Consider the following 17,424-nt stretch of genomic DNA (forward strand, 5'->3'; position numbering starts at 1 on the left):
AGTTCTTTAGAATAATAAAGCCATATAAGGAGATCATTACTAGTAAGACTTCTCTGTAGTTGTAAATTTGAATATTTTATCCTCTTTTTTAGTAAATCTTAGTATGTTTTTCTCAGGTTTGCTGGTATGAAAAACTTTTCTTTTTCTTTGTTTTGGTCGGTTGTGGGGCTTGAACTCTGGGCTTGGGCGCGATCCCTGTGCTCTTCAGCTCAAGGCGTGTGCTCTACTGCTTGAGCCACAGCACCACTTCCGGTTTTCTAGTGGTTTTTATTGGAGATAAGAGTCTCACGGACTTTCCTGCCCAGGCTGGATTTGAACCAGGATCCTCAGACCTCAGCCTCCTGAATAGCTAGGATTACAGGCATGAGCCACTGGCGCCCGGCTTCTTTTTCTTTCTTTCTTTCTTTCTTTCCTCCTCCTCCTTCTCCTCCCCCCCCCCCCTTCTTCTTCTTCTTCTTCTTTTTTTTTTTTTGGTCTGGTCGTGGGGCTTGAACTCTGGCCCTGGGCACTGTCCCTCAGCTCTTCAGCTCAAGGCTAGCGCTCTACCACTTGAGCCATAGTGCCACTTCCGGCTTTTTTCTTTTTGCTTATGTGGTGCTGAGGAATCGAACCCAGAGCCTCATGCATGCAAGGCAAGCGCTCTACCACTGACCCACCTTCCCAACCCTGATTTGTCTACTTTTGAACCAGTATCCTCAGCCTTCTGAGTATCAGCCTTCTGAGTAGGATTAGAGGTGTGAGCTATCAATGCCTGGTTTGGTTTTTTTTTGTACTTGTTTGTTCTTTTTAGTCTTAAACATTCAATATTTGGTAATAGTTCTGAGTTGAAGTAGCAGCCTCTGTACTTTCTAATTCAGGACATGGAAAAGGAAATCAATAATGCCCTAGGCCATGGCCCACAGGATGAGATCCTAAGTAGTGCTTTCAAATTGAGAATTACTCGGGGAGATATCCAAACCTTAAAGAACTATCACTGGCTCAATGATGAGGTAAGTTGTCTTTTATTTCTCCTTTGATTATCATTACATTTAACTATTTACTATGTATAACCAAAGCAATTTTGACCCAAAGGATGGTAAAGCAAGTTTTAGTTGTAATTTTTTGTTTTGCCTTCCCACCACCCCAGTTTTAGGAGTTGAACCCAAGCCATTGCACATGCTAGGCATGTGCACATGGCACATGCTAGTGCTTGGCCACTGAGCTACATTCTTAATTTACTTTTTCTTGGAGCAAAAGCATCCTGAACCTTAAATAACTTGTTACTTACTATTTGCTACAGCAGTTCTCTCTTCTGCATCTGTTCTTATGCATCCCTTCATTTGTTAGTCACCATTTACATTTTCATAAGTCCAGGACACACCAGGTGAATGGAAAGTGTTTTTGTTTTTTAATTTAAATGATGTCCTAGACTGTCCCTACTGCTGTAACAAAATACCTCAGTGTAGATAGATAATTTATAAGCTATAGAAATTTACTTCTCCAAGTTATTGAGGCTAGAAAGTCCAAGATTAAGGCACCCACCAATTCATTTATTGTCTGGTGAGGTCCCTTGCTTCAATAATGGTGGGAAGGTAGCACACTCTACTTACTCATGGGAAAAGGCAAGAATGACTATGGCTATCTTCCTTTAACTTTCTTTTTTGTCAATCGTGGCCTTTGAACTCTTGGCCTGAGTGCTGTCCTTCAGCTCTTCAGCTCAAGGCTAGCACTCTACCGCTTCCTGTTTTCTGGTGGTTTATTGGAGATAAGAGTTTCACAGACTTTCTTGCCTGGGCTGCCTTTGAAACACGATCCTCATATCTCAGCCTCCTGAGCAGCTAGGATTATAGGCGTGAGCCACTGGCAGCCGGCTTCTTCCTTCACCTTTCATAAGAGCACTTTTCCCTTCCACCAGGGTGAAGCACGCATAGTATTCACTTTCCAAAGGGTGCATCTCTTAGTACTGTCACATTGGATATTGTATCCAGCATAGGAACATATATGTTCAAATTATAGCATGCCTTATACAAACTTGACTGATGTAACTTGTATCTTTGCCTGTTCAGGAAAAAGCCAGCTCTTAGTTCTTGCCAATTTTCCATTTGGTCAGTTCTTACATTTTCTCCCTTTACCTTTAAAATCCTTCTCCACCTTCTCCCCCCATGTCACAGGCCTACTTACCAATAAATATATCCTTTTAAAACTATTTTTTTCAGCTGAGCGCTGGTGGCTCACGCCTGTTTTCCTAGCTACTCAGGAGGCTGAGATCATGGTTCAAAGCCAACCCAGGCAGGAAAGTCCATGCGACTCTTATCTCCAATAAACCACTAGAAAACCGGAAATGGTGCTGTGGCTCAAGTAATAGAGCACTCGCCTTGAGCTGAAGAGCAGAGGGATAGCTCCCAGGGATAGCCCAGAGTTCAAGCTCAATGACCAACCAAAAAAAAAAAAAAAACCCAACTATTTTGTTTCATAGAAAATATGGGAAATATGGGAAACGTAAATTATGCAAAAGATGCCATAAATATTTTGGGATATCTCCTATGTAATATGTTTAAATTAAGGGACAGTTTCTGTAGCTATTTCTTTTTACATATTTCTCATGTCCTATAGTTATATGCACCCTTTTATTATTGCACAAACTCTGTGGCCCTTACAAATGTTCCTCTTATTCTTCAAAAGCACAATCACATTTCTTTTTTCCTTTTTTGGTGTGGAAGGAGGAGTTTATGATGCTAGGCACTGAGCTTAAGGTCTTGCACTAGGCTGTTGCTCTACCACTGAGCTAAATCTTCAGCTCTTTATTCCTTTCGATTTCTGCCATTTTGCTCAGTTAATTTTTTTGGTATTCTTGCATAGACATTCCTTATATCTGCTTTTAGTACTATCCTTTTCTAATTCATACTAATTCAAATATAAATTTAATTTTGATAATACACTTGTCAGGTTCCAACTTTTACTCTCTTGGTGTTTTACAGGTCATTAATTTTTACATGAATCTTCTAGTGGAAAGAAATAAAAAGCAAGGCTATCCAGCACTTCATGCATTCAGTACTTTCTTCTATCCTAAATTAAAGTCTGGGGGTTACCAAGCAGTGAAAAGATGGACCAAAGGGGTAAATCTCTTTGAACAAGAACTTATTCTGGTGCCTATTCATCGGAAGGTACATTGGAGCCTGGTGGTGAGTTGAGAGGGTTAATTAGTAAATACAGACTATCCTCCCCTCCCCTCTCATCTCTCCCTCCTTCCTTTTCTTAGGGTTGATCTTAGGACCTCAAATATACTAAACAATCACTGTTTCACTGAGCTACAGTCCCAAGCCCAGACAATTGTCTTAAATGTCTAATGGAAGGCCAGCAGTATGTATGAAAGACATCCTGAGAGAATCCCTCCTCAGGTCCTGAGTTACACAATATAGAAAGCTGGAAGACATGGTTTCTATACTGGGAGAGTTTTCATTTTCGACACCAGAGTTTATTCAGTTAGTTTTGTTTATAAGATGGTACAGGCTTATTATAGAAAGGTGAAGGAAAGGAAAATAATCTCACCACATTGAAAGGATGACTAAGGTTTTGGTGAAAATGTTTCCAGGCCTTTATCTTAGAATTTAAGCAATATATAATATTAAACTGATATTTTCTGTGCTGTTTTATAACTTACTAAAAATCATGTCTAAATCCATTCATATTGACTTATGAATTTTTAAACAGATGCCTCTTTTTTTTGAAAATGAAATATTTATCTTGGCTAATGTTTAAGATGTTACTGGCTAGACATTTGTAATCCCAAAACTTGGGCAGGCTGAGGAGGAGGGCTGTGAATTGGAGGCCAGCTTGAGTTATGAAATAAGACTTTGTTTCAAAAACTGCCCCCAAAATAATGTTTCTGTATGTTGCATTTTCCCATTATAGGTGGTGGACCTAAGAAAAAAGTGTCTTAAGTATCTGGATTCTATGGGACAAAAGGGCAGCAAGATCTGTGAAATTCTCCTGTAAGTACAGGCTGCAAAAACTTCACTGTGTTTTATTATTATACCTTTGTTAGATAATTGCCCTTCTGTTTAATCCTAGAGAGCTCTGGATGGTGATTGGCTTTTGGTTTTTGTTGTTGTTTTGTTTTCGCTTGTTTAATCATTTTAATTTTTTAAAATCTATTTAAATGTATGATTTTGGTTATATAATTTTCTTTTTCTTCAGTCATGGATTTTGCACTGCTCCTGAGCTCTTTTGCTCAAGACTCATGCTCTACTTTGAGCCACAGCTCCACGTCTTGTTTTTGAGTGGATAGGTGGAGATAGAATCACACAGGACTTTATTGCCTGGGCTGGCTTCAAACTGCCATGATCTTCAGATCTTGGCCTCCTGAGTAGGTAGGATTATAGGCATGAGCCACTAGTGACCAGCTGGATATATGATTTTGACGTTAGGTGTATACTTTTTATTATTTAAAAATTATTAGAAATATTAACTGTCTAAAGTGAATTTCATTATGATATTTTCATACACACACACACACACACACACACACACACACACACACACACACACACACACACACGATATACTTTAAAAATATTGTACCCTCCCCATTACTTCCTCTGATTCCTTTTTGGCTCTCCTGCTGTTCCCCTTCCTTCTGCCAGATAGTCCTCTCTCTACTTTCAGATCTTTTTTTTCAACATAGATTCCATATATAAGAGGAAACATGGGATAATTCTTTCTGAGTCTATCTTATCTTACCTAACATAATGATCTCCTATAATTCTTTTTTCTGTGGGTGATATAATTTTGTTTTTCTGTATGGCTGAATAAAGCGTTATTGTGTGTGTGTGCATGAGACCCTGATTTTAGATCCCAGCACTGCCAAAAAATATCCAATGGACTCAGTTGTAGTTCAAGTAGTAGAGAACCTACATAGCAGTTCACTCCTCAGTAGTTCAGTCCTCAATGACTGGAGATGTGGCTCAAGTTTGCCATCTGAGCAAGAAAGCTGCATGAAAGCACAAGGCCCTGAATTCAAGCCTTGATAGTAATATACACACAGAAGATCTTTGGAATTGTTTATTCCTAAAACTACAGAAACTAAAATCACACAGAAGAAGGAACTTCTGTGGTAATTACAAAAAACTGCTTGTAAAGCATAGCCATTTCTTAGCAGTATTCTTAACTGTATAAATTGGTTGTGTGAATTTCACAGTAAATGGGCACCTTGGCAAGATAATTTCCCTGTAAACCTCTTATATTTACTGGAAGTAAACACAGGCTTCTGCTTTAAATTTTTTTTTTTTTCCAGAGCTGAGGACTGAACTCAGGGTCTTGCACTTGCGAGGCCAAGTGCTCTTCCACTGAGCTAAAGCTTCAACCCCTGCCTTTATTTATTTATTTATTTATATTTTTTTTGCTGGTCGTGCGCCTGAACTCTGGGCCTGGGCACTGTCCCTCAGCTCTTCAGCTCAAGTCTATCTCTCTACCACTTGAGCCACAGCGCCACTTCTGGCTTTTTCTGCTTATGTGGTGCTGAGGAACCCAGGGCCTCATGCCTGGAAGCAAGCACTCTACCACTGAGCCACCTTCCCAGTCCTGCCTTTAATTTTTGTAAGGATGAAAATAATACTAAATGAATCTTTTTTTTTTTCTTACAAATCAATGGCTTTTAGTGTATTTATTTTGTTACCATCATCACAGTCAACTTATTTCTTTTAAATTATTAAAAAGGTGATGTACAGAGGGGGTTACAGTTATGTAAGTTAGGTAAAGACTACATTTCTTTTTCAACAATGTCATTCCTTCTAAATTAATCTTATTTAAAAAGTCATTAATAAAAAAAAGTCATTAATAGTAGCTCATTTCTCTTTTTTCCCAATGTTATTTTGGTGTATAATATCCTTTATTTTTCTTGTGCTGGAGATCGAACTCAGAATCAAACATGCAAGGTAGCTGCTCTTGTACTAAACTATATCTCCAGCACTTTAGAAGATCTTCTATATTTATGGTTGTTTACCTTAACTAGAAAGTATAAGCTGGTTCTAGTGGCTCATGCCTGTAATCCTAGCTACTCAGGACTACTCAGGAAGCTGAGGTCTGAGGGTCATGATTCAAAGCCAGCCAAAGAAGATAAATCCAAGGGATTCTTATTTCCAGTTAACAGTAGGAAGCCAGAAACAGAGGTGTGGCTACCAGCCTTGAGTGAAAAAGCCAAGTGACTGTGTGAGGCCCTACAAGTCCTAATACTGGCACAAGAAAGAAAGTTTAGGGAAGAGGTTGAGATAGGTGTAAGGTATACTATGTAGGTAGATTTCATTTAGGTAGCTGATGAAGAGATTGCCACGTGGTATTCAGGCAGGAAAAGATGTTTATTTACTGAACTGCTGCCCCCACTGTGCATGGTGGAGAGGCATAACTGAAAGGGGGAGACCCACCCCAGGCCAGGACTTATCTAGGCCAGGGAGGGGAAGGCCCGGAAGGGGAAGAGGTGTGGCCAGGTTGGGGAAAGATGTGAACTTAGGGCCTGGTCCAATTGGAGGTATGACCAGGGGTAGCCCATGATGAGACCTAGCAGGAGGGGGAGGTGATTGTTTTCTGGTATGCCAGTTACCTACGTAACACAGTTACTGGGCAGAAACAGCCGAGAGGTGGAGAGGTGTCTGCACAGGTACTGCCTGGCCCTAGGCAGTCCTTACCTTCCAGCCTTTTGGTAATTATGAAAAAGGGCACAGATTCTCTCTGGCTACTTCCTGCTGGCAAGAGGTGTTGACATTAGGGGTAAAAGGCGGAGATGTGGTCCCCTCTGGGAGAAGGTAGCAATTATCCCTTGGTGGTAGTCCTTGAATGAAGTCTGAAAGAAGTCTCATGAGGCAGGGAGGGGCTGGGCAAAAAAAAAAAAAAAATACTAGAGAGCACACAAACAGCAAGAAGAAGGAAAGGTTCAGGGCAGAAAATTAAAGATAGAATGACTTGGCTAGAATGGCTAGTTCTTATCTCCTGCATTCCAGGCTGTCCTGAAGTTGGTAGAAATGTCCCTAGCTACTTCTTATATCTGGTGACTATGTATCAATTAACAAAGGCAAGAATATAAATTCCTGTCCTGTTGGAAGGTAGACCGGTATGGACATTAGATGGGTAGGCTTCTTACTTTATTGACCTTTTGGCTCTGGTTAATTTTGAAAGGGCAGGCACAAAGTGGCTGATATGACATCATCTCCTCTTACTCTTCTCTATGGTTCCTTGTTCCCTGGATTGGCTGAGTCCCAGGGGTCTAGGTGCTTGTTGCTGGTATGGCTTGTCCTAGTTGGCATCATGGGCTTTGAACTCAAGGCCTGGGTACTATTTCTGAGCACTTCTGCTCGAGGCTAGCACTCTCCTACTCTGAGTCACAGAACTACTTCCAGTGTTTGGCTGGTTAATTAGAGGTAAGAGTCTCTTGAGCCATGCTTCCAGCCTGGCTCTTTGCTGGTTAGTTGAGAGATGGAGTCTCGGATTTTTCTGCCTGGGCTGGCTTTGAACTGCAATCTTTGCCACGAAATCCCTTTATTATTTCCAATTAAAGCAACAAGGAGATCAAATAGAAATAAGTAGAGCTTACCTCCTCCTTATCAAGAATTGACCAACAAATATTCTTCAATGACAAAACTTGTTAGATGTGATAAGAGTTTTAGCACAGATTTCTGGTGACCCTAATTATGCTTAAGTTAACCAAAGTTCACAACAGGCTCTCCTGGCCTCCACCTGTTTCACTAGCATAACAACATAGCCAGCCTTTTCCAGGTCAGGCTTGGTAAAATTTATAAATCTAATATTACAGAAAGAATGTCACACAAGAGTCTTAGGCTTTGCAAATCCAAAGCAGTGTTTCACCAGGAATCAGCCGTATGTGATAGAGTCAAGCAGGAGTCTAATCTACTTTTACCATGGTGGAGGTAGTCAGGATGGTCTTGGCTGGAGTGAGGTTGTCTCCCAGGATGGAAGAGATGGACTGGATCTGGACTACATGTAGACTGGCTGGTGCTGAACTACAAATCCAAACTGAACAACTTCAGGAATCTCAGACCATTTAAGCCACATAACTTGATTACAATGCTAGATAACAAGTGTACACAGACACAGACATACACACACACTGTGCACATTGAGTTTTACAGTGTATAAAAATGAATAACGGCTATAGACTCTTGGAATTCCAGCAGTAGGATGGCATTATTTTGCCCAATAGTTGAGAACCACGTGGTCAGTGCTAGAATAGGCAACACCAAACAAAAAAGTCAAAACTCAGAACCCAAAAATTTTGACAATATGTTTAGACATCTTTGCTTACAAAGATGTCTTTTATGGTAGGGCCTCATTTCCAGGGCCTGTGAAAAGAGGCAGCAACTTGTTAGCAAGGCACATTAGAATAAGTGGGTGGAGGAATAGTAAGCTTGGAGGAAGGGGAAGGTCAGATAGCCAAACCCTTAACCCACCATGTGGCCAAGATGGTGAACTCATGATACAAATTTCTGCACAAGTCATGATAGTAAGAAAACTTGGTGGAGTTTTATTGAATTAGCAAACAAGCAGACAAAGAAGCAGAAAGGAAAGGCACCCTCTTAAGAGTGTGGGTGCTCTCAAGGAAAAAGAGAGAGAGAGAGAGAGAGATTGAACTATAAGACAAAGTTACCTTTCTAGAGGAGATGATTGGGAGGCAGAGGTGAAGGGCTTAGTGAGACAGAGGTCAGGCAAAGAAAACCTCAACATATGGAAACTGAAAACTTTGAAACCTAGAGTGGCTAGCCTTTGAGAGGGAAGTAGAGGGGGCCCCAGGACCCAGCCTGCATTGCACTCTTCAGGGTACAAGCCAAAAGGTTGGAGAAAGAGAGAGAGAGAGAGAGAAAGGAAGAGAGAGGGAAAGTTGGACATGATTGGCAGAGAGAGAGAGAGAGAGAGAGAGAGAGAGAGAGAGAGAGAGAGAGAGCGAGAGCAAAGAGAGCCTGAAAGTAAACAGACTTCTGACATTTACCATTGCAATGGCAAAAACTGTCTACATCTGAGAATGACATAAAAAAATGGGTGCTCTGGCTTTCCAGGGAGCTTAGGAGGCATTTCAGAGGGGTTTCCCGGCTTAGGTATGACTCATAGCACACCATTAAAAGTAGTGGGGGAGAGTCAGTCTGGTGAGTGAAGGAGAGCTGACCAGGCAGAAATGGCAGGGCCATTTAGAGAGAATGGCCAAGGCCCCCAAACCAAGTGTCCTCAGCTCTGGAGGTGACCTGGCCTTTCAAATAAGGCCATGGGAACCCTCTGGCGTGGCACCACATTTGGAGAGAGACTGAGCAACAGAGAACTTGTAGAGAGTAGTTTCATCAGAGTAGAGAAGTGGTGCGCGGACATGGATGTGAAGGCCAGCAATGGTATTGGTGAAAAATCTTGCGTGGCATCTCACAGCAGTTCAGTTTGTGGAAAAGGGGATGGTCAGAAATGGAAAAAAGTGGAAGGAACTTTGCCATTCCTGCCATCCAAGTCATGGAACCCTATGTAAGATATATTAAATAGCTAGGTTTCATTAGGTAGCTGATGAAGAGAGCAACACATGGTATTCAGGCAGGAAAAGATATTTATTACAAAACTGCTGCACTCCACCACTTGTGCCACAACTCTACTTCTGGCTTTTGGTGGTTAATTGAAGATAAGAGTCTTAACAACTTTCTGCAATCCTCTGATCTTAGCTCAGATCTTAGCTTCCTACGTAGCTAGGATACTGGGCATGAGCCACCAGGGACCAGCAGACTTTTTTACCTTTTAGGGGCCAGTTTTTAATCCCTTTGGGGACATTATTGCTCCCATTAATAGTAGTTTTTGTATTCCAATGCAGCCTTATTTTATATGCAAAGAAGGGTAAGAACTAAGATACCTGGTTTGCTGAATAAGATAATTTTTTTTTTGGGGGGGGATCCGGTTGTAGGGCCTGAACTCTGGACCAGGGTGCTGTCCCTCAGCTCTTTAGCTCAAGGCTAGCGCTCTACCACTTGAGCCACAGCACCACTCCTGGCTTTTTTCTTTTTGCTTATGTGGTGCTGAGGAATCGAACCCAGGGCCTCATGCATGCAAGGCAAGCGCTCTACCACTGAGCCAACTTCCCAGCCCCTAGCAGTCACAATTTTGAAGAGTGGAATGAGCATGGGTTTGAAAATGGTATATTTGTGAAACAGCACAGAGTCTTTTGTAATCATGGTCTCTCTGCCGGGGTTTGGCAATACATTCTTTTTGTTTTGTTTTCTTTAGTCAGTATCTACAGGATGAAAGTAAGACCAAAAGAAATGTTGATCTAAATCTTTTAGAGTGGACCCACTACAGCGTGAAGTCACATGTAAGTGATGATCATTAATCTCTATTTGACTGACTTTGTTACATTTACTGGAAAGTACCATATTATTCATACTATTTCTTCTTCTTTCCTTTACTTCAATCATTCCCATTCTCTCCTAAAGTACATCATTTGTTCTTTGTTGTTGTTGCTGTTACTGAGAATTGACCTTAGGGCCTCATTTGTGTTAAACAGCAATGTACCTCTGAACTAAAACCTTAATCCTAAAGCATGGATCTTAAATGTTACTTAAGATGTTACTTAAGTGTTACTTCTGAAATTTTAGTCATTAATTTAACCAAAATAGTTGCTTCTTTTTTTTTCTTTTTGTTTCAAATATAAATATTAACCAGGAAAATGCAGTCACCAGCTTGAGAACGGGCCCAACAGTGCTATGAGACTAAAGAAGCTACAGGAGGTATGGCCCAAGTGGTAGAGGGCCAGCCTGGAGTGAAAAAGCTTAAGTGAGAGCACAAGGCCCTAAGTTCAAGTCCTAGTACTGGCATACATGCAAGTGCATGCACTTGCGCATGCGCGCGCGCACACACAAATATATGTACAAGCAATCCAGATTGTACAGAGTGCAATTTATTGGTGTCTTACTGACAGAAGCATTGTCCTAGGTGGCAAAAAGACCCTTGGAACTCCATGGTTTGGGTGGAAAGAAGAACTTACAAAGGGATTAGGACACAAATGGCTAACTCAAATCCAGAATTATCTGGAGCTAATATCAAAGACTTCAGGCACATTCCTTGTACTTAATGCTCCAACAGAGTTGTGAAGCTCTACATACCACTCCAGTGTTTTCAGCTATTTATAGGTGTGCTGGAAAACTGTGGGAGAAAAATTCAGAGGAAATTATGATGGTTATCACTCAAGATGGTTGTGGTCATGTCAAGCTGAATTCCTACATATCTATAGCATATCTTCCATAGACGTGAAAAACAGAACAGTAATTCTAAGTCAGCTAATTTTTTCCTGGTTAATGCTAAAAAAGTTTAAAGTTTTTGCCCAAAATTTATCTGGTGGTTTGTTAGGTTGTGGGGTCGCATGTTATGAATCAACACTCAAGCATGCTGATTTTAAATGTACTTTTGTCTCTCACTAGATTGAAATCTCAACTCAGGGTTTGCAAATATTACCATCTTTGAGTCCTATTGGCATCCCTTCAAGTAACATGAATTCAGTTTTAGTCTTAACCTGAATATAAAAGCTCAACTATCTTCATCTAAGAACATTTTCATTTCCAAATTAAACAATTTGAAAGTGAGATCTTGAAATTTCTTGAGGAAAGGACAAATAGAAGTGGAGTCTAAGAGGATAAATACTGGGTTCTGGTATGGGAAGTGTAATAAAACATTCTTTCTACATTAGACTTTGTGGTTCTGTCCACTCAAGAGTACTAGCTTTGGGAGAAAAGTATAGGAAATATAGCACATTGTGAATAGTGTGCCGCTTCCATCTTTTCTTCCAACAATCAACTGCATTTCTTATATTTATTTATTTGTGGTTCTAAGGTTTTGAGTCTTATGTTTACTAAACGAGTGTTCTACCACCTGTGCTAAAAACCTAGCCTTTAAACTGTATTTTTGTGAATGACAATGGAGTTATTGTCAAGTATGTTGTTCAGTGGTGGGCTCTTACTGTCTGGTACTTCTTATGACTGGCAGCTCAGGTTTGTAAAGAACTTTCTGAGATGAGACCGTCCATGCCTAGGGGTCTATGTAGGTATGGAACTACCTTTCACTCACCTTGCTCTTCCAGCTGCTTTGCTTCAAGTTCTGTTTCTGCCTCAGGGACAGAACTGAGCATCAAGCCAGTGTCCTTGTTGCTTAAAGCTGTCAGAGGCCTTTCTCTGCGCTGCTTAAAACTACGGGGGTTTCAAGCAGTCCATCTGGCTGGAAGTTAGTCATTGTATATTGAAGTAGGATGGTTAGTTGTATTTTAAGCATATCAGATTCACCTACACTTAACCCCCCCTCCTTTTTTTTCTGCCAGTTTTGGGGCTTGAACTTAGGGCCTGGTCACTGTCCCTGAGCTTCTTTTGCTCAAGGCTAGCATTCTACTACTTGAGCCACCAGCCACTACTGGCTTCTGTTTATGTGATACTGAGGAATCAAACCTAGGGCTTCATGCATGCTAGGCAAGCACTCTATCACTAAGCCACATTCCCAACCACACTTAACCCTTTTTACAGTTGACTACTGCTTCTGAAATAATTTGGACTAGCATTCCCATTTTTGGAAATATATCTTCCAGTTGAGTTTCTTGTCCTGTTTTTCTTTTCAGCTCTAGGAACTCATGTATGCTTGTTACCTGTCAGCTGAATCCCCAACCCTTGGTTTATTTTCCTTAAGAGATAGAACTTCTACTTGCTTTTATCTTTTATAAAATATTTTCTACATAGTCACATATTCCATGACATTGTTTTTTTTTACGTTACATGGATGAAATTAATTGTGTATATATATGTAGTAACAGATTTAGCATATACCTTTATCACACTATTTTACTACAGTGATACTTAGGAACGTCTAAGAAATTTGTATTAAGTGATATTCTTTCCCTTTCTTCCTTTTGGTTTTATAATTTTAGGAGATTCCTCAACAATTGAATGGGAGTGATTGTGGAATGTTTACTTGTAAATATGCAGATTATATTTCTAGGGACAAGCCTATCACATTTACGCAGGTAAGTGAAGTGTCCTCCTCGTGAAACATTTTGTCAGTGCCTGGCACTGGTTCTCAGTTAAGTACTTGCTCCACTACAGTGTGATTGCTATGAATCTCAGGCATTACCCTGCTCTTGTCAGAATTAGGGCTGGTCAGGGCATCTATCTTTGTTGATTGATGGGATAATTAGCTTGTCTGTGAATTGCAGTGTTCTGCGTATTACTGTTATTTCTGTGTATTAACTGTTATTAAAAAGAGAATATGTAACAGCAAGGACAAAGTCAGGCTTTGTAAAGAAGGGCAGAAGCCACAGGTTTGATATGGGACCATGAATCCTTTTCCTCTTTGTTCTGCTTAGTGTTTGGATTCTCCATGGCTCTACATTTGGGTGGAAACTCAAGAATGCTAGAAACTCTTGAGAATTTCTGTTTGTAGCTGTAGATTAGCTCTTACTAAAATTTTTTCCTCATTGCCAGGCACTGGTGGCTCTCACAGAATCATGGTCCAACACTAGCTTGTGCAGGAAAGTCCAGGAGATGTATCTCCACTTAATTCCCTAAAAGCTGGAAGTGGCACTGTGGCCCAAGTGGTAGAGCGCTAGCTTTGATCAAAAATGCTTAGGGACAGTGCCCTGGCCCTGATCTTAAGCCCCAGAACTGGCACCAAATGTTTTTTCCCCCTTATTATCAGACTTCAGTTTGGTAGAGATGTACTGAATTTATTGAGTATTAAAACTGAAAACTCCATTTCATGCTTTGGAGGAACATGAAATAATTAGGGTCTACGTTAAAGTCATATAATTCTAATAAAAATAAAAGCATTTAACTAGTTAATCTCATTTTAATCAGAAGAAATGTACAATTTTTTGGGCTGGGAAGGTGGCTCAGTGATAGAGTGCTTGCCTTACATGCATGAGGTCCTGGGTTCGATTCCTTAGCACCACAAAAGCAGAAAAAAAAATGGAAATGGTGCTGTTGTTCAAGGGGTAGAATGCTAGCCTTGAGCTAAGGAGCTTAGGAACAGCGCACAGGCCCAGAGTTCAGGCCTCACAACCAACCAAAAAATAAATAAATGTACAGTTTTAATAGATGTTTTGAACTATTTAAATCATGACTTTTTTTGCCTCGTATACCTGCTAGAAACTCACTGGTAGTATATCAAGCTGTTTATGATTCATCATGGATATCTTAGGGTGTGAACTTTGGATTTCCTCAAAAAAATCATAAGTGGAGGTGACAGTTGAGTTGCAGGTAGTTTGGATGTTGTCTTGTGTTTTACTGTTGGTGTTTTACTGCAGTGATTATCAGTAAAAGTAATAATATATTAAGTACAACATCTTAATCTTTTTTAGCATTTCTGGGAAATTGAACCCAGGGTTTCTTGTATGGTAGGCTATCACTCTACCACTTGAGCTATGCCTTCAGCATTTTTGTTTGTATTTTATTTTTTTGTCAGTTGTAGGGCTTGAACTCTGGGCCTGGGCACTGTCCCTGAGCACTTCAGCTCAAGGCTAGTGCTCTACCACTTTGAGCCACAGTGCCACTTCCTATTTTCTGTGGTTAACTGGAGTTAAGAGTCTCATGAACTTTCCTGCCTGGGCTGGCTTTAAACCTCAGTCCTCAGATCTCTGCCTTTAGAGTAGCTAGGACTACAGGTGTGAGCCACCGGACCGGACTTTTTCTTTTGAGACAGCTTCCTGTTGTACTTTTTCCTCAAACTTATGATCCTCCTACTTCTGCCTCCTGAGTATACTAGTTGATTATAGGCATGTGCCAGTCACTTGTTTAATATCATATTCTTTGATGATGCTAAGTATAAATAGCAAAGAATTGATAATTGTCTGGTCCTTATGAGATTTCAGGGAGAGAAGTTTTTGGGGTTTTTTGCAGTGTTTGGGATTGAAGGGACTGTCAAATGCTAGAGAAGTACTTTATTTATTTATTTATTGTTGGTTGTGGGATCTGAACTCTGGGCCTGGGCACTGACCCTCAGCTCTTCAGCTCAAGGTTAGTGCTCTACACCACTTGAGCCACAGCACCACTTCTGGCCTTTTTTGTTTATGTGGTGCTAAGGAATAGAACCCAGGGCCTCATGCATGCAAGGCAAGCACTCTGCCATTGAGCCACCTTCCCAGCCCCTAGAAAAGTACCTTTTTCCTTCTGTTGAACCATACCCCTAACTACTAAAGGTCTCTCTCTCCCTCCCCCCCTCCCCCCACTTTTTAAAATGTTTTGAAGCCAGGTGCCAGTGGCTCACACCTATAATCCTAGCTACTCAGGAGGCTGAGATCTCATCGAGGTTCAAAGCCAGCCAGGGCAGGAATGGCCATGAGACTCTTATCTCTGATTAACCACCAGAAAACTGGAAGTGGGCTGTGGTAGAGCGCTGGCCTTGAGCTGAGGAGCTCGGGGACAGTCCCAGGCCCAGTGTTCAAGCCTCATGACTGAAAAAAAATAAATGTTTTGAAAGTACATGTAAGTAGTAAAATTACCCATTAGGCCATAACTTGGACATTTCCATCTGGGGTACATATTTTTACTGTCAAATTGTATTATATTGTATCATTTGAATCTTGCTTTGGTTTTTAACATGTAAAATGCTTATGGTCTGTAAAATGTAATTGTATACATTAAGTTGTGTGTAGTAGCATCTACAATCCTAGCAGTCAGGAGGCAGACAGGATTGAAAGTTTGAGGCCAGGGCTGGGAAGTTGGCTCAGTGGTAGAATGCTTGCTTTGCATGCATGAGGCCCTGAGTTCAATTCCTCAGCACCACATAAGCAAAAAGAAAAAAGCCAGAAGTGGCACTGTGGCTCAAGTGGTAGAGCGCTAGCTTTGAGCTGAAGAGCTGAGGGACAGTGCCCAGACCCAGAGTTCAGCCTCCCTGACTGACCCCCCCCCCCAAAAAAAAGGAAGTTTGAGGCCAGCCTAGGCTACATAGTTCCAAGCTAGGCTGAGCTACATAGTGAGACCCCATCTCAAAAACGGACAGCACACAAAAACCCCCATGCCTTGTTTCATACCACAGTATGAAAATGTCAGTGCCGATATACAGGGCATTGGCATCCTACTTTATTTACATCAGGATTGTGGCAATATGCACATCAGTGTGTAATATTATGTTGGGGATTCTTACAGCACCAGATGCCTCTCTTCCGGAAGAAGATGGTGTGGGAGATCCTCCATCAGCAGTTGCTGTGACAGTGCCCTGCCTGGTCCTCTTGCTGCTGGTGGTTCTTCCATGGACATTTCCATATACCTCATGCATCGTGGGTTAAAAAGTCCCACCTCATTTCTGTTCGCACAGGTACTGAGCTGTCAAAAGTGCATGAAGGCCCTCGCCCGAGTCCCGACAGGGTAGAGGAGCTGCTTGCAACCCTCTCTGCAAGGCTGCGCCTGCTCAGAGCCGTGGACTGCTCAACCCACACAAGAACAAACCTAATTGACATTTTTTATTTGTTTGTTTTAAAGAATTATTTCCCTATGAATGTGGGAGAAGCAAGACTTATTCTATGAATTGTTTTTTCCTGTGTGTTTGTTCAGTTATATTCTTTTTCTCATTCATTTGCAAACATAGAGCAGTGGCCATTTGCCATTTGCTCTTTTACAGTTAACTCGTTTGAACTATTTATTTCTGAAAGAAGTGTTAATCAAACTGCCACTCCTTGCTGAAGATCGAAAGGGATGTCAGCAGAAGGAGGAAGGAAGTTTTATTAACTTCTTTAACGCTGGAGTAGTTACTGCCAACTTGAAGTTAGGGGTCCTTTTTTTTTTTTTTTTTTTTTTTGAGGCTTGAAAATGCCAGAAGAAATGCGAATACTGTGTGCAGGATCTGGTTGCCTTTTGAGGAAGCCAGATACTATGACGTTGGCACATTGTCATGGAAACATGGCCCAGGAACGCTGGCTGTCCACACATGCACCTTCAGGAGTGTCACCATCATTTAAAAGAAGATTTCCTTCCTGGAACTAAGCTGACCTGGCTCACTGTTGAAACTGGATTCAGAGTAACTGTAGCCCCAAATCTTCATTTTTGTCCCAAGTCTGGTTGAATAGAAACCTCAGAATTGCAAGAGCTCTCCTGAGCTGGTTATTTCAAAAGTTGCTATTCAATGTAAAGCTATGTTTCCTCAGAGTTTTTGTTTTAATATATATTAAGCTGAAATTAAGTTTTGTACTCATTACCATCCTCTCACTCCACCCCCACCACAATCTGAAGAAGACTTAGAACTTGGCTCTGAGGTTGCCAGTTATACAAAATTCTATTTTGCATATAAGAGTTTGTATTTAACTTTTTTTGTTCATTAAAATCCTTACAAATGTGGTTATACATTTTTATTTTCAGAAAGTTTAGAGTTGGTCAGAAAACATATTTTGCAAGATCTAGTGCCTAGTGTTGCTTTTCTGATGTAATAAAAGGTTGTCTGGCAGAACCTAAA

The 17,424-nt window shown here is 40.9% G+C and overlaps 1 protein-coding gene across 2 annotated transcripts in view; it reads left to right on the forward strand.

Moving 5' to 3' along the window:
* Positions 1-17,424, forward strand: part of Senp2 (SUMO specific peptidase 2) — a 44,372-nt gene extending 26,948 nt beyond the window's left edge. For both annotated transcript variants that reach the window (XM_070029757.1, XM_070029758.1), the window contains 6 exons: positions 858-989; positions 2,958-3,161; positions 3,892-3,971; positions 10,234-10,318; positions 12,911-13,006; positions 16,125-17,424. In XM_070029757.1, the coding sequence (XP_069885858.1) occupies positions 858-989; positions 2,958-3,161; positions 3,892-3,971; positions 10,234-10,318; positions 12,911-13,006; positions 16,125-16,187 (660 nt within the window). In that variant the 3' untranslated portion in view covers positions 16,188-17,424. The remainder of the gene's footprint in view (positions 1-857; positions 990-2,957; positions 3,162-3,891; positions 3,972-10,233; positions 10,319-12,910; positions 13,007-16,124) is intronic.

The sequence above is a fragment of the Dipodomys merriami genome, unplaced genomic scaffold (genome assembly GCF_024711535.1).
Source record: "Dipodomys merriami isolate MVZ:Mamm:240054 unplaced genomic scaffold, mDipMer1.0.p SCAF_2, whole genome shotgun sequence".
Lineage (NCBI taxonomy): Eukaryota > Metazoa > Chordata > Mammalia > Rodentia > Heteromyidae > Dipodomys > Dipodomys merriami.